Raw genomic sequence first — 18504 nt, 5'->3', positions numbered from 1 at the left:
AAAATTAGTAGTAGTATTAATATCTGTGATTTTATTATATATAATGACATGCATTAAGACTGGAGCTGTATAAATCAATAAGCCAGTATTTTCCCAATTACCAACACATGATAATACAAAATCATGCACAGGTAAAAGATCTACTTATTCAAAGTGCAAGACGTACCAAAGGAATTTAATAGAACAAACACCAAAAAACCCATTGAGCTAGTTTTAGATTCCACATTACAAATAACCACTAAGAAACTACCATTTGTCAAGTTTTGGCACAGTAGCAAAGAAAACTATCCACAATTCCCTGGAGAAAATTAAAATACCTTTTTCAACCTATATATCTGCATATGGTCAAATTTTCCTCGTATCTTCAATCAACAGAACATATTGCAACAAACTGAACGCAGAAGTGGGTAAGAAACTTATCTTTGATTAAGCCAGATATTAAAGAAACTTGCAAAAAATGCAGAATAACGCCACTCTTCTCATAAAACTTCATGCTTGCCTAACATATTATGCTAGTTACTTTTCTTTAAAATGTTATTCATGCTAACATATAACAGGACTGCGGGTTGAATGTTTGTGTCCCCCAAAATTTACTGTTGAAAATCAAATGCCCAATTTGATAGTTTTAGGAGCTACCAAGGTCATGAGGGTGGAAACCTCATGAATGAGGCTAGTGCTCTTATCAAAACGGACAGGCCCCAAAGAGCTCCCCAACCCTCTTTCACCATTAAAGGTAACAGTGAAAGGTTGGCAGTCTGCAATCTGGAAGAGGGCCTTCACCAGAACCCTACATGCTGGCACTCTGAGCTGGCAAAACTGAGAAGGACTAAGAAAATAGATTATTTCCTTAAACAATACATACATTTTAAAAATTTAATTTCTAATATGGAAAATACCGATATAAACAAAGTTCTTTGGGGTCATCAATAATTGTTCAAAATGGAAAGAGGTCCAAAAATCAAAAAGTTTGAGAATTATTACCCTATATTAAACATGTGCACATACCCTCTGAATCAGATGTGCTTTGTCAAATCCTGCTTTCAGATAACAATCAGGAGGGGGGAAATGGAGTAGGTAGTCAGAGTCAGCAATTTAGGAATCCACTGCAGCTTCAAACAGTCTGAAATGTTTCTGACTTTGGTGACACTTATATGAACATGTGCAGCACTGGATGACTGAAACGTCACTCTTTTAACGGTCTTATCATAGTAAGTACATTTTATAGAGAGCTGAAAAATATAAGCCATCTGAATGGATATGCCATTTTATTTAACAGTTCAAGTTTAAAGCAGCAGACTAGCTTTAAATGTCCATTTCTTGCAAGGTTTTTTTAAATAAACACTGCTAGTGGATACTAACAGCTAACATTAGAGACAGCACCTGGGCAAACATATTTCAGAAAGTCCTTCAGCTAACCTAGGAAAATGTTGCTAAAAATCACACTCTCAGGGGCTTCAAGGCCTCTGAGAATCTTACCTCTCGTCTCCAGGATCCTCTAAATAATCTGACAAGTTTCTGCTGAGCAGTTTACCCCATTAGAACAAAGGGTCAGTCTTATGTGAATATCAAGTGAATAAAAGACATGATCTTCACACGCCTTGTGTGAGATGCACATGTGATACCCTGAGTCAAGGTTCTTCACTCACAAGCTGAAATCGATGTCCAAAGCTCAGCCACTCTTTTTCCACAAGGACTTCAAACCCTCGGATGGTGCGGTAGTATCCGTCCAGCATAAGCATGGCCAGGGAGGTCAGCTGGGCCGTGCGGTCCCAGCCATCGCTGCAGTGCACCACCACAGACGTCTTTCCTGACTCCACCCTGTCAGCAATCCTGAGAGCCCCTGCAAGAATAAGCTGAGAAAAGGATTTTTTAAATGAATTTTTTTTAATTAAAGGCTTTATTCCTCAAAATTTGTTAATAGTTTTGTTCAGAGATAACTATCTGAAAAACAAGTGGAGAAAAGAACATCAGTCCTTTCCTAAAAGGAATTTTTGTGAATGGTGGAAGATACTGACGCTTTGCTTTTAAAACTGAAAAATCTCAAAAATGCAGACTCCTATTAATCCACACAATGAAATATCGAAACAAAAGGTACCTTCGGGTTCTAAACAAATCAAGAGTATGACTAATAAGAAAGAAGGATTAAGTTCCAAAGAGATCTATTTCTAATATTCTTCAAATATTCCAACATCATCCATTTAAGTAAAAATAATATACCAATTGAATTCTTACCTGTTACTTAAAACAGTGATACTTAACCAAATCAGAATAAATATGAAAGCAGTAAAGTTGGATATTATAAAATATTCTGCAGTTTTATAGCATTTATTGTACTGTTTTTATACCACACAGCAAGCAAAGCATAAAATTTTAGAGAAAGCTGACTTTTACATATTGGTATGAATGAAGAATTCTCATTGGACCAATATATTATCATGTCAATTTAACTGGTATCTAAAATAACTTCAGGTATTTTGTTTAAATATGCAGGCTCTCTCTGCAAAATAATTTACCTTCTCTAAAGTTGATCTTGAGTTAAAACTAGACAGAATTAGATGTAACCTAAAGAGAAACACAGTGTAATATGCTTTAAACTGAACAATAGAGCCTTCCTCTTCTCTGCAATGGCCCAATCATACTTTAAGAACAGCATGACTACACAAACATAGATAAGAGTGAAAGAAAAGATATGCTATACTAGGCTTGGAGAATCTCATGATGATCTCCTTTTAATCATAATCGTAGGCATATTTTGGAAGTGGGATACTCCAAAGCAATCTCAATCTTGTCTATGCATCAGAGTTATCTGTGAGCATTATAAAAAAAAAAAAGGCAAAAAAAAAAAGCCTGGTCTCCATTAATCCTAACTCACTCTTTTAAATAACTTCCACCTGTAATTCAAATCTGGGGCTTCCCAGGTGGCGCAGTGGTAAAGAATCCACCTGCCAATGCAGGAGACACCAGAGACGCAGGTCTGATCTCTGGGTTAGGAAGATCCCTTGGAGAAGGAAATGGTAACCCACTCCAGTATCCTTGTCTGGGAAATCCCATGGACAGAGGAGCCTGGTCAGCTGCAGTCCGTGGGATCACAGACTCGGACATGACTGAGGGAATGAGCACACACAGGGCACATAAGTCAAATATATATGCAAAGTTACACGTCACTGACCTAAAGGGTTAGAACAGTTGGAAAGCTAAGACAACAAGGAAGAGTTCTCCAAAGTGGTCATCTTCATCCATTCATTCACTTAGAAGATAAATATTTATGGGGTCCCCTAACATGTGGTAGGCACTGCTCATGGTGCTGGAACTACAGAGCAGCAAACGGAACAAAGCGCTGGCCTAATGAAGTATATATTGTACTTAGGTGAGGCCAGCCAGATGCAAAGAAAGAAAAAAACAGTGTGTCAGACGGCAACAAGTGAAAAAGTACCATCCAGGACTAGGGAGTGCAGGCCGAACTGTCACTGTGTGTGGAGTGGTCAGGAAAGGCTTCTTTGAGAAGCTGATGTCTGAGCAGAGATCTAAAGAGAGCGAGTGGGTAAGCCTTGCAGCTGCGAAGGACTGAAGAAGGAGAAGGCGGTCCAGGCACAACTGTGCCTCTTCCAAGGAAATGTGTTTCTGTTATAGCCAGTTTTTTGGAGACAATGTTGTACCTACTAAAAAATGATCTGTAATTTACAGAATGCTGCAGTGAATGTCAGTTCCAAATCAAGCCTTATAGTTTTCTATTTACACATCATACAATGGAATAGACGGTCCCCTTGACCATGCTCTCTAACAGAAGAATGTTCATGTACTTTGCTACATTCAAGCTTCTATGTTTCTAGAAGAGAAACAATAATCCAAATAGTTTATAATTCTCAAGAGGTCAATTTAGCCTTCAATTTTTCTTAATTTTAGAGCACTTAATGTGAGTATAATCTACTCTTTCTTAACAGGAAAAATCCTATTTCCATTTATTTCCTAATATTAATATATGTCCTCATATATTATATAGAGATCTATATATAATATAGAGAGATCTATATTTTGGTAAGCTATGTTACTGACATTCAGACCTATCTGAAAATATTTATAACTATATTAACTGAAATAATGTTTGGTGCTTCAAACGTTATATTTAGGCAAGCTGAGGTTCATATAGTCTCCTTCATTTAACTACTTCACCTCATGTGCCTGACCAGAGTGGTTTTCAAAAGCTATGTAACGATTATTTACTGGGTGATTTATTTACATCATATAGTGCTACCCTGGCTCCTGTAGGGACAAAGAAGAACTATGATTTATCCTGTCCAACTCTCCATGAATCAGCTATCCACATTAATTGAGATATAAAAGTAATTAAATCAAGTACATGGGAGCATCTGATTAGCTGGAAAGAAAAGTAAAATGAAAAGCTCAAAGAAAATGGAAATGAATTCCATCTGGGAAGACTTTATCAAAGAAGTGACCCGGGAACTGAAGGGTGGGCAGATTCAGACAGGATAGGAAAGAGAGGGGAAAAAAAGCACAACAGAACCAAACGCATAATGCAGAAACCTAATTCATGCAAGCACCAAAACTTAAAAGTAGTTCTAATTATCAAAGTAGTTATCAATTCTTCACTGTTTAAAAAGGTACTTTCATCTTGATTTCAATTGTAAGAGCCAATAACACAAGAGGGCAGAGAAAGTCCTCGTGTGATAGTCTCTAACAGTTTAAAGAAAGAGTAACATATACCCACCTTAATATGTTCCAGCCAGTGAGTCGATTCCAAGTTAGACAACCAGTGGGTCTCCTCAATGTTGGGGTACACAATCTCCTTAAGTTTTCGTAAAGATTCTCTCATAACATGGATATTGTGGATATCTAGAAAAACTAGTTCTGCATTTTGATAGGCATCTTCACTTTCATAACCTCCACCTTTTGCCTGGAAAAATAACATCACAGGAAATAAAAAATGAATGCATATCCATTGTATGATGACATCCTTGAAAGAGTACCATAAAATACCCAAAAGCATCAAAGCTGATACATGTCACTGATGGACTGGAAACTCCATGGGAAAATGTGGCTGGCTTAGGGCAACTGAACACAACCATGCTGTCCCACATGTTCTTCATAAAACAAGAATATACACGCTCACCCTGACTTCCTCTTGTTGCTGTTGCTAAAATTATATACGATAACATATAGGAAGATACTTAAAGCACTATAATTTCACTCTCCAAATCTCAAGTCCTACCCAAACATAATTTCATACAGAAGACTGAAGCTCCATGTGCAGGGACATCTGTCTAGGTTACACCTGACCCACGCTTTTCTTCATTTCATCTTAATATTTGCAAAGTGCTTTGCAATCATGGTGACTGACTTCTAGGGTAACTGCACAATTATTATCAAATAAAAAGACAAAACAAATATAAAAGCACAGAGTACTATAGAATAATAATATCACTATTTTCAAAGAGGTAAATCTACATCTACAGAATAGAATGAGAAATATTTGGTGTTCACAGTAAGATACATCTGGAAAGAACCATATTTTTCTGGGTTGAATCTTTCTCTGTTTTATGAATAAAATATTCTTTTGCCTTTTGGATAAAATATACCTCTTATCTCAGGTATAAAATCATGCCTCTTTGAGCACTAATGGAAAAAAAAATTAGGAAGATACTGGAACAGTCACTGTAGTTATATAAAATTAAGAGATCACATTTTTGAAAACAATAAAACTTAGCTCTTAACCAACAACAAATTAGTGAAGACTAGACATTCAAGTTTCCTTTCTGACACTGATAGTGTGGGAAATGGTTTAGAGTCAAGATGGACACAAGTACAAAATTAACAGCATTTCATTAGGTCCCTGTTAACAAGGATTATTCTGGAGAGTCAAGACAGGTCACACCAGGGGCAGAGGGACATTCAAATGTTTTGCAACAAATCCTAGAAACAAGGCAGTATTGCAGCTACACAGAGCCTGTCACGAAAACACACAGGACGAAAATGCTCTGGAATCAAGAATCGTACAACTTGATGACTATGCCAAAGGTTGTCATGTAACATTGAAAATACACTAAAAACATTGATAAGAATCCATTTCATGTAAATTATATTTCAATACAACTGGTATTATTTAAAAACAGAGCAACTAGATAGTAAAACCGAAGATACACAAAAAATCACTGAAGACAGAACTAGAGGACAGAGCATTCCATCAAAACCCAAAACCACCAACAGTCACAAGATCTCGATGCTATTGGTGAATGTGTAAGCAAATGCAGAAGGAAGCAATGTATATAAGATGGACTAGAGAACAAGGGAATCACAAGAGAGTCTTACAGTTTTTATTGTTCTGCTTCCTGGTTTTAGCTCTCTTCCTCCAGAACTACAGGAAAGAACAGGTCAATCTAAGAAGTGCAGCTGAAACCGAGAAGGGTTCTGTCCATTCTAACAGATGAGTTATTAGAGAAACCCACAGATTAAGTGAAAGAACTTGGAAACAAATAGAAATAAAAGGGAAAAAAAATTAGAAATAAAGACCAAATTAGAAGAAACTCAAGAGTAAACGAATACAGTGGATGTTAAATTAAAAGAAGCAGACAGTGAAAAGTAAAATATAAAACCAAAGTGGAATTAGAAAGACATAAAAAAGATTCAAGAGAAAGCGACAAATGATGAAGAGAGGCAAAGAAGAGACAACTCAGGAGTAATAGCAGTCCTGAAGAAGAAAGCCAAAACAAAGAAATGAAATAAATACTAAGAACTATGATTAAAGAAAACAGTCATGATGCTTTTAAATTGAAATTACTAATGAAAACAGCACACATGCATACCTGATAATATAAACCCAAAATACACAGCATTAAGACATATTCTGGCAAAATAACCGGACTTCAAAGAAAAACAAAAGAGAAAATTCTTTGTACACAGAAGTAAAAAGGGTGACTCAGAAAGAAAAGAAATTTAGTTTATGATCAGACTTTGAAACTTTATGACAAAAAAAAAGGCAATATATTTAAGACATTCAAGAAAATCAAATGCAAATCAAGAATTTTATGCCCAGGAAAACCAATATAAATATAAGGAACAAAAGCTGGTCCCCCCAACCCATGTCCATGCTCAGTCGTGACCAACTCTTTGGGACCCCATTGACTGTAGCCCACCAGACTTCTCTTTCCACAGAATTTCCAGGCAAGAACACTGGAGTGGGTTGCCATTTCCCGCTCCAGGTGATCTTCCCAACCCAGGCATCAAGCCCACATCTCTTGCGCTTTCTGTACTGACAGACAGATTCTTTCTGCTGCTCCACTTGGGAAGTCCCTCATAAGCTGCTATCAGCAGGTGAATAACTCAGAATATTGTTTCTATCAGCTCTGCTCAAAGAAGCACAAGCTGGAATCAAGATTGCCAGGAGAAAGATCAATAACCTCAGATATGCAGATGACACCACCCTTATGGCAGAAAGTGAAGAGGAACTAAAAATCCTCTTGATGAAAGTGAAAGAGAAGAGTGAAAAAGTTGGCTTAAAGCTCAACATTCAGAAAATGAAGATCATGGCATCTGGTCTCACCACTTTATGAGAAATAGATGGGAAACAGTGAATACAGTGTCAGACTTTATTTTGGGGGGCTCCAAAATCACTGCAGATGGTGACTGCAGCCATGAAATTAAAAGATGCTTACTCCTTGGAAGGAAAGTTATGACCAACCTAGATAGCATATTCAAAAGCAGAGACCATTACTTTGCCAACAAAAGTCCATCTAGTCAAGGCTATGGTTTTTCCAGTGGTCACGTATGGATGTGAGAGCTGGACTGTGAAAAAAGCTGAGCGCCGAAGAATTGATGCTTTTGAACTGTGGTGTTGGAGAAGACTCTTGAGAGTCCCTTGGACTGCAAGATCCAACCAGTCCATTCTAAAGGAGATCAGTCCTGGGTGTTCATTGGAAAGAGTGACGCTAAAGGTGAAACTCCAGTACTTTGGCCACCTCATGCGAAGAGTTGACTCACTGGAAAAGACTGATGCTGGGAGGGATTGGGGGCAGGAGGAGAAGGGCCGACAGGATGAGATGGCTGGATGGCATCACTGACTCTATGGACATGAGTTTGGGTGAACTCCGGGAGTTGGTGACGGACAGGGAGGCCTGGCGTGCTGCAATTCATGGGGTCACAAAGACTTGGACACGACTGAGCAATTGAACTGAACTGAACTTCAGACAAGAGAAAAAGACTAGAAAGACTTCCACATAAGAACTGGTTATGTGCACAAAATAGAGCTACTTGTCGAAGTCAGAGGTAAAAGGGAGAGTAAGTGTACAGAAGGGAGTATAAAGACTACCTACTCTGACAATGTAAATACAACACATGTATTTTACAATGGGAGCAAGTTCAAAAAAATTTTTCCCTAAATGTACTGGGGATACTAGTCACACTGTTATTCTAGCACCATGGTAGGATAAAGCAAGTAATTATGTAACATAACAAATCTTATCATTCCCTCTGACTTTGAGGATCAGCATTCCTGGTGGGTTAGGAGTTACACATGTAATTTTGAAGAAGTTATGTTAGAACCTGCCTGCCAATGTAGGTGACATAAGAGATGGGGTGTCAGGAAGATCCCCTGAAGGAGGGCATGGCAATCCACTCCAGAATTCTTACTTAGAGATTCCCATGGACAAAGAGCCACCTGGCCGGCCACAGTCCATAGCCGTAAAGAGCCAGACATATATATGCATGCACACATGTAAAAACTCTTAACACTGAATTCAAACTGAAAGCACCAGTATGAACTCATGAAGTACTTTATCTTTAGAAATATATTAACATTTCCTGGCTCTATCCATTACCTAGTCTATTCAGAAAAGACTCAGAAACTGGACCAGTCCAGTAGCAAATAAGTATCCTTAGCACCAAATTATGGTTTCAAATACCATCTCCTACTAACAGAAACCAGAACTTCTTAGGGAAATGGCTATTCCAAGCCTGGGGCAGGAAACATACAAGATTTCCTGATGACTCTGCTGTATCTTATCATACCAGATAGCAAAGATTACGATGTGTGTGGCTCAGATACTTCAGTTGTGTCCAACTCTTTGCGAAGCCAAGCACTGTACCCCGTTAGGCTCCTCTGTTCATGGGATTCTCCAGGCAAGAATACTGGAGTGGGTTGCCATACCCTCCTCCAGGGTATCTTCCCGACCTGGGGATCAAATCCACATCTCCTGCATTGAAGGCAGATTCTTTATTGATGAGCCACTAGGGAAGCCTAAAGATTACTTACTATGGTCATGCCAAACACACTCAGGAGGTAACTTGAAAAGTCTCCTTTTGATCAAAGGTGGAAAAAAATTTTTAATACTATCTGCAATGAATTAGAAATTGCTGACTACATACAAACACAATATGTGCTTAGTTGTGTCCAATTCTTTGTGACCCCATGGACTACAGCCCACCAGACTACTCTGTCCATGGAATTTTCCAGGCAAGAATACTGGGGTGGGTTGCCATTTCCGACTCTAGGAGATCTTCCTGACCCAGAAATTGAACCTGTGTCTCTTGTGCCTCTTGCACTAGCAGGCAAATTCTTAACCACTGTTCCACCTGGGAAGCCCCACTGCATTCATAATGACACTTTAAAAAATTAGTCATACTCCTGGGATGGGAGGGAGTAAATTTATTATTGAGAAAACTGGTAAATAAGGAAAAGGAATCAAGTATTTACCCTGGTTTCTTATATGAACTGAACTGCTGATTAAACACAATTTAGATAAGAGAAAGTGCTTCTTTTTAGAAAGAGTTCAACTAATAGCTGAAAAGAAAATTATGAACTTAAGAGTATCACCATTTTGCAACCCCACTGAAATAACAGATCTCAGCACTGAGCTTGATCAGTTGCTAATATCCAAAAAGAAGAATCAGGCACAAATTGTGTGCCTCCTGATGTATCCCCTACAGCTTTGCCAAAGGAACTGAACCTAAATCTGAATAAACCTCTGAATTCATGTGAAGGAAATTCAGAGGACAGAACGTACCATAGCACAATCAGCAAAGTCTGGACTGTGGGAAACTCCACAGTAAAATATACTGGAGAGAAGGGGGGAATCAGGCAGGGAAGCGCAAGGGGAAGACTGTGGATGAAGAGAAACTTAAATACAAACACAATCTTAACAAGGCGAGGCTAAACTACAGAGACTAGTGATGTGTATACTTCAGTAACAACAGATTAAGTAATGTAAGCAGATGACTACTATAAAAGTTAGGATACTGGTTACCTTTAGCAGGGGTAGAAGGCAAATCTGATTGGGGTAAGGCGCACATGGAAGGCTTAGTGGCTAGTAAAGCTTTAATTCTTGATATGGCTCATGACTGCAAAAGAAGTTGCCTCAGTCACACGGTTCCACACATATTCACTCTGTTTCACACATTTCACACACTGTTTCACACAGTGCTGTATCACACAGATTCACACTATTCACACATATTTACACTGCTAAAAAAAATACTCTTGCCATGAAGATAAAAAATATTTGTTGCAAAAAATATGTATGCTTTTGCAAATTTTAAAAGGGAGATAGAGCAGGTGGATATTGGGTGAAGGTGGTCGAAAGGTACAAACTTCCAGTTAAAAGATAAATAAGTTGTGGGGATATAATGTACAATGTGATGACTATGGTCAACAATACTATACCATATATTTGTAAGTTGCTAAGAGAGTAAATTTAAAAAATTCTCATCACAAGGAAAAAGACACCATAACTATGTGAAGTGATGGATGTTAACTAAGCTTACTGTGGTGATCATTTCACAATACATATGTATTTCAAATCAATATGCTGCATACCTCAAACATATACTTTTCTAAGTCAATTATATCTCAATAAAACATCAAGAGAAAAGATATCTATCTAGCTGGCAAACTAACTTTCCTGAAGAATGACGGCAATATGTGCAAAACTTTTAAAAATATGAACATTTAAAATTAGGATACAGTAATGGTATAGCTAGGGAGCAAAAATGTCAACAAAAGGTACTTGTTTTAGTCATATTTAAAATACTAAATATTAAACATCTAAATTAGAAGAATGATTAAGTAAACAATGACATAGCTATATGATGAGTACTCTAAAGTATTTCTCAAGAACAGTTATTGGAAAGAAATATTTTTTATAAAAATGAAAAACAATGAAACAAAACAATCAATATTTAATGTATAGGAAAAATAGTGGGAGAAAATATACCAAAGATCAGTAATTATAGGTGCTTTTTATTCCTTCACTTTGCCTATCCCTTCCTGGATTTTTGTTGTTTATTACATATTTTATGATCAGAAAAATGTCCCAATACATAAAATACACCAGTCTTCATTAAGAAAGAGATTTCCATAGTGAAATACATATGGGAATCATTTTATAAGGAATATAACATTTTGCCTACTCCCTTTTCTGCCTTTATACGCTTCTCATCCTAGAAAACATCTTTTTAAAAGAATATATTTTATTTATTTATTCAGCCATACCGGGTCTTAGTTGCGGCATGTGGGATCTTGTTCCCTGACCAGGCATAAAACAGCATTCCCTGCATTAGAAGCATGGAGTCTTACCCACCGGACCACCAGGGGAGTCCCTCATCCTAGACAATGAGTCTCATTCCTGCTAACTCATGGTGTAAGTAATTACTGGGAAAATACACACCAGTCCCTGGGGAACCAGTTTCATATGTACAGTGTCCTGTTTCGCCTTTAAGGGGAAATATTTACAGTTTAACAGGGAATGCCTGGAATTCAAAGTGTCCTCAAAACACTAAACAGGATAGAAATAATTAAGTACATGCTCCATAATTTAATTAAAGGATGATCACCCCAGCAATGTTTATAATAGCAAAAAAAGAAAAAAAAATAACCTAAATAACCAAAACAATTGTGTCTCTTATTTAGGTATAGAATTCGGGGTGTTTCAGTTTTGGAGGGAAGCCGTGTGGGTTTTTTTCTTTGTCTTATCTGTGAGGTAATTTTTTAAAGCTAAACTCTCTCTCTCCTCTTTTCTTCTCCAGTAGTAGATTTTTCCAAATGGACCAGAATTTCTGTTTCCACAATGCTAATATTTATTCCATAGCAGAAATCAGGACCACTGCTTCAACTGCCGTCTTCAGTGTGACTAGCTTGTACAGGCAGAGGCTTGCCAGAAGAGAGCAGCACTGGTCACTGAGAACTCTGCATGATTCCTACAAGGGTGCTGGGCAGAGTTCAGTCCCACAAACTCAGTTTGGTGCCCAGTTTGGAGAAGGGAGAGTCTTGCTCCTAAAACAACAGTTTATCAAGTGAGTTTTGCCCCAAAAACAACTCTGTTAGTTTTTATGATTCTCATTTTACAAAAAAGCCAATTAAAGTTACTAGAACGATCAAAATTAAATGGGATTGACATGTACACACTGATATTTTGAAAACAGAAAACCAGTAAGGACCAATAAGCACAGGTAATTCTGATCAATATTCTGTAATAACCTATATAGGAATAAGAATTTGAAAAAGAAAAGATACATGTATAACTGAGTCACTTTGCTGTACACCTGAAACACAACATTGTTAATCAACCATACTTCAATATAAAATTAAAAATAAAAATTTTTTAAGTTATACTATCAAGTAGAAGAGCCAGGATTAGAATCTGTATCTTTAGCATATGAAAAGCCTAAGCTCATCCTACTGCACTGTGTACATGTGCGCACGCTCAGTCACATCCAACTCATTGTGACCTCATGGACAGTAACCCTCCAGGCTCCTTTGTCCACAGAATTCTCCAGGCAAGAATACTGGAGCAGGTTGCCACTTCCTACTCCAGGGCATCTTCCCGACCCAGGGATCAAACCAGGGTCTCCTGCATTGCAGGCGGATTCTTTACCACTGAACTACCTCCTGACAAACTCATGAAACTGTAACTATAATCTTAATTACTGAAAGAGGATCTCACCTTATTGGCAACTGCATTAACACTTGGCCGGGCGTCGAATATAAAGATTTTATGAGATTGGGCATTGGAGTCCATAATAGCTTGAAGGTATTTTTCATCTTCTTTGCTTCGCTTCCCACTCACCCCCACCATGGGCTGGCTACACCGAGTGATTGTGGCTTGACTTTCAGGATGAATCCATGACAAAACCTTAATGGGAGGAAAAGTGGCAACACACCCTTTGACATGCTTGTCTATTTATAGTTCTTCCCCAAAACATTACTCAGTAAAACTCTGTTTTCTAACTGGATTCAAAGCTGAGCCATGAAAGGAAATATGAAGCTGCTATAAAAAATCATCATTTTTCTTTCAAGTCAACTCTGGCATGTGGAAAACTTGGTCTTATTAATCAGATATTGATTTTGAAGAGTCATTAATTAAAACTATTGTCTCTAGGAAAAAATACATTAAAAGGGGGCTTAAGTAAACTCCATTTTTAAAGTTCAGCAAAAATGCCCAATTATAGTGTTCAGAGTCTACACATTTTTGTACCTAAAATTATTAGAGCTTATCTTTCCAGAATACAGAAATTCATCACAAATTTGTACGGTTTTCTTCATTCCAGGATTTAAAGGAAGAGAGCATTTATCACTATGACCAACTGTATAAGATAAAGAAATAGTGAATAATACCAGAGCCAACTCTGACTTCAAGTTAAGAGCCATGCAATTCTGAGTAGCTCTTTTATACCCATTTCAAACTCTCCAGAAACCTCTTTAGTCTAAGTCTTTCCTCTGGTTTTAATTTTACTCAATAACTCATTCCCTAATAGCCCCACAGAGGACCCGCTGCTGTAGCTGTATTTATCCCGCACCCAATCCCCCATTCATTATCCTCTGTACTATATGGAGCACAAAAACAATGAGGAAGCTTCAGCACAGCTTCACACTTACTGGGATACGGCCCCGTGATCTGAAGGAAGCCACTCTCTTCAACTCTTCATCAGGGATATTTGCCGGAACAACCAAGAGGGCAGGGTAGGTATCACAGAGCTCATATCGTTCATTTATCTTTGTTATTCTCCAGCTTTCATTTGGAATTCCCTACATGTTAAATAAACATAAGACAAATCACTGCCTAAGAGAAATATCTGAAAACATTACAACAGAAGGCTCCTACTCAACTTCTCTTAAACTCCACTATCCATCTCTTAAGTTGTTGGAATAGTTATTGTCTGCCTATGGTGATCAGGCTTTTAGGATGAGACCTTATAACATAGAAAATCTGTATTCATTTTGGCACTCAGTTTTATGTTAACAGATTTATTATGTTATTAAATACTGACTGAGTGCTGGGTCTGTCCTAAACATATCAAAGGAAACAGTAAGACTAAAAAATGTTCTTGTCTTTAAAAAGAACAGTCTCATATAGTTTGACTGGATGACTGACTTTGCTGCCATTCATCTGTACAAAGAAATGTCTGAAGGCAGGCACGAAGCATCCACTAGAATGCTATGCACATATTTATCACATATACATAAAGTGAATTTTACAGTATTGATGTCGCTAATGTAAAACATATGAGAAAAACAAGAAAGTAACAGAAGGCAAAGCCACCCCCCCCCAAAAAAAAGAAGCAAAAGAAACATTTTTTTTTAATACCCATCAATTGTTAAACTTTGGTCCTTACAGGTTTGTTATATTTATAACTGGTATACCACTTCACATATACAATTACTTAATAAGACACTTTAAAATTCCCATCCTCCATTAGTATAGAAAATAAAGCCATCACAGTAAATGGTTAGAATTAATAAAATACATTTATTTTTAATTTTATTACCTCTGACAACTCATAATAAACAGAAAAAGAATGGAAAGAAACCAAGTTACAGTAAAAATGCGTCTATGCACGTATCGAGCATTCACTACCTGCAGGCGCTATGCCTGCACAAGCATGCGCGTGCACACACACTCTACTGCACTCAGGCTTCATTAGCGCCACTGCAGAGATGGAGAGACTGTGGCACAGCTTATAACTTGGCTAAAGGCAGTAAAAAACTCCGTGTAAATTCTGAACCTATCCTTTCTATAACAAAACACACAGTGCCTCAAGAAAAATTTCACTATGATTCACAAAATTGTTATAAAAACCTGAAATCAAAATGCAGGAGATACTTCTCCTCCAAAGGGGTATTTCTCAAGCTGTTGCCACACACCCAAAAAGATATTAAAATTAAGAAAGAAGGGAGGACTTCCCTGTACTAGAGTGGATGGGAATATACCTGCCAACGCAGGAGACAGGGTTTCTATCCCTGGTCCAGGAAGATCACAAATGGCACGGGGCAACTAAGCCATGCGCCACAACTCCTGAGCCTGTGCTGGAACCTGCGTGTTCCAGGACCTGCGTGTTCCAGGACCCGCGTGCCGCAGCTCTGAGGCCCGCACCTGGGGCCCCTGCTCCACAGGAAGAGAAGCGACAGCGACGAGAAGCCTGTGCACTCAGAGAAAGCAGCCCAAGTCCAGTGACAAAGATACATCGCAGGCAAAAGTAAAAATAAATTTACTAAATTTTAATCAGAAAGAAGGCGAAATTTGTTCCCAGTAATCATGTGATAAATATTATCAACAGAGTTTCCATTTACACTAGCCATTTTATCATCAGTGCCTTACATACTATTTACCCCAGTTATTTAGCCTGGCCCTAACTTGCTACCTATGATCTACATATCTCCTTTCCTCTTGCCTTCCTCAACTTTATACTCAGGTAAAATCCAAACTTATTTTCAGTAATAAAAGAAAGGTTTAATTAAAGATGTTTAAAACATATTTACATGTAATAATAAAAAAAATAATGTACAATGAACTGGTGAGTTTATAGAGGAAGTGCTCAATTAAGAAACTTCAGTCCAGTTCAGTCACTCAGTCGTGTCTGACTCTTTGTGACCCCATGGACTGCAGCACACCAAGCCTCCCTGTCCATCACCAACTCCAGGAGTTTACTCAAACTCATGTCCATTGAGTCAGTGATGCCATCCAACCATCTCATCCTGTCTTCCCCTTCTCCTCCCGCCTTCAATCTTTCCCAGCACCGGGGTCTTTTCCAATGAGTCAGTTCTTCACATGAAATGGCCAAAGTGTTGGAGTTTCAGCTTCAGCATCAGTTCTTCCAGTGAATATTCAGGACTGATTTCCTTTTGGATAGACTGGTTGGATCTCCTTGCAGTCCAGGGACTCTCAAGAGTCTTCTCCAACATCACAGTTCAAAAGCATCAATTCTTCGGCGCTCAGCTTTCTTTATAGTCCAACTCTCACATCCATACATGACTACTGGAAAAACCATAGCTTTGACTAGACGGACATTTCTTGGCAAAGTAATGTCTTTTCTTTTTAATATGCTGTCTACAACTGAGCGACTTCACTTTCATTTTTCACTTTCATGCATGGAGAAGGAAATGGCAACCCACTCCAGTACTCTTGCCTGGAGAATCCCAGGGACAGAGGAGACTAGTGGGGTGCCGTCCATGGGGTTGCACAGAGTCAGACATGACTGAAGTGACTTAGCTAGGTTGGTCTCAGCTTTTCTTCCAACGAGTAAGTGTCTTTTAATGTCATGGCTGCAGTCACCATCTGCAGTGATTTTGGAGCACCCCCAAAAAAAGTCTGGCACTGTTTTCCACATTTATTTGCCATGAGGTGATGGGACCATTTATTTTCTAAATGTTGAGTTTTAAGCCAACTTTTTCGCTCTGCTCTTTCACTTTCATCAAGAGGCTCTTTAGTTCTTCTTCACTTTCTGCTTACATAAGGGTGGTATTATCTGCTTATCTGAGGTTATTGATATTTCTCCCTGCAATCTTGATTCCAGCTTGCGCTTCATCCAGCCCAGCATTTCTCATGATGTACTCTGCATAGAAGTTAAATAAGCAGGGTGACAATATACAGCCTTGACGTACTCCTTTTCCTATTTGGAACCAGTCTGTTGTTCCATGTCCAGTTCTAACTGTTGCTTCCTGACCTGCATACAGATTTCTCAAGAGGCAGGTTAGGTGGTCTGGTATTCCCATCTCTTTCAGAATTTTCCACAGTTTCTTGTGATCCACACAGTCAAAGGCTTTGGCATAGTCAATAAAGCAGAAATAGATGTTTTTCCGGAATTCTCATGCTTTTTCAATGATCCAACGGATGTTGGCAATTTGATCTCTGGTTCTTCTGCCTTTTCTAAAGCCAGCTTGAACATCAGGGAGTTCACAGTTCATGTATTGTTGAAGTCTGGCTTGAAGAATTTTGAGCATTACTTTACTAGTGTCTGAGATGAGTGCAACTGTGTGGTAGTTTGAGCATTCTTTGGCATTGCCTTTCTTTGGGACTGGAATGAAAACTGACCTTTTCCAGTCCTGTGGCCACTGCTGAGTTTTCCAAATTTGCTGGCATATTGAGTGCAGCACTTTCACAGCATCATCTTTTAGCATTTGAAACAGCTCAACTGGAATTCCATCACCTCCACTAGCTTTGTTCGCAGTGACGCTTTCTAAGGCCCACTTGACTTCACATTCCAGGATGTCTGGCTCTAGGTGAGTGATCACACCATCATGATTATCTGGGTCATGAAGATCTTTTTTTGTATAGTTCTTCTGTGTGTTCTTGCCACCTCTTCTTAATATCTTCTGCTTTCATTAGGTCCATACCATTTCTGTCCTTTATTTTGCCTATAATTGCATGAAATGGTCCCTTGGTATCTCTAATTTTCTTGAAGAGATCTCTAGTCTTTCCCATTCTGTTGTTTTCCTCTATTTCTTTGCACTGATTGCTGAGGAAGGCTTTCTTACCTCGCCTTGCTACTCTTTGGAACTCTGCATTCAGATGCCTGTATCTTTCCTTTTCCCTTCTCTTCTTTTCACAGGTGTTTGTAAGGCCCCCTCAGACAGCCATTTTGCTTTTTTGCTTTTCTTTTTCTTGGGGATGGTCCTGATCCCTGTCTCCTGTACAATGCCATGAATCTCCGTCCATAGTTCATCAGGCACTCTGTCTGTCAGACCTAGTCCCTTAAATCTATTTCTAATTTCCACTGTATAATCATCAGGGATTTGGTTTACATCATACCTAAACGGTCCAGAACCAAGAAACTGACTGCCATCTTTAACTCATCCAATCAACAATCAATTTTTAGGATTTTTTTTCTTCCAAAAGCACCAGAAAACTTGGCTCACTCCTCTCAAGCCTCACTTCTCTTCTGTACCTCTGCAATCCATTCTCCACACTGCCTCAAAATTCTTTTAAGATGCAAAAGTTATCATGTCATTCTTCTGCCTAAAACTATCAATGGCTACCTATTTCTTTTCAGATACATTTAGAACTCTAGACAGGACTTGACAAAGCTCCTCACACCCTTGCTTTTCCCTGCTGATCTCTGGCCACTCTGCAGCACTCTCTGGTGCTTGCTGTAGTCCAGCCTAAACCAAACACCTTCTGTTTCCAGATGGCATCATGTTCTCTCACCGGAGTACTTGCTCTATTAATCACAGGATTCATGACCATATATTTTGATTATTAGTTTATTTCTTTGAATCTGCCATTA

General features: G+C 38.4%; 1 protein-coding gene across 3 annotated transcripts in view; it reads right to left on the bottom strand.

Moving 5' to 3' along the window:
- The window catches only part of MTMR2 (myotubularin related protein 2), a 111600-nt gene that overhangs the window by 8496 nt on the left and 84600 nt on the right, over nt 1-18504 (bottom strand). For all 3 annotated transcript variants that reach the window (XM_060399672.1, XM_027979149.3, XM_060399671.1), the window contains 4 exons: nt 13880-14029; nt 12948-13136; nt 4727-4912; nt 1647-1853 (listed from right to left, as the gene is read on the bottom strand). In XM_060399672.1, coding sequence (XP_060255655.1) covers nt 1647-1853; nt 4727-4912; nt 12948-13136; nt 13880-14029 — 732 coding nt within the window. The remainder of the gene's footprint in view (nt 1-1646; nt 1854-4726; nt 4913-12947; nt 13137-13879; nt 14030-18504) is intronic.

This window comes from Ovis aries, chromosome 15 (assembly GCF_016772045.2).
Source record: "Ovis aries strain OAR_USU_Benz2616 breed Rambouillet chromosome 15, ARS-UI_Ramb_v3.0, whole genome shotgun sequence".
NCBI classification, from domain to species: Eukaryota; Metazoa; Chordata; class Mammalia; order Artiodactyla; family Bovidae; genus Ovis; species Ovis aries.
Note: the sequence above shows the minus strand (reverse complement) of the source record. Positions and strands in the feature narration are given on the sequence as shown.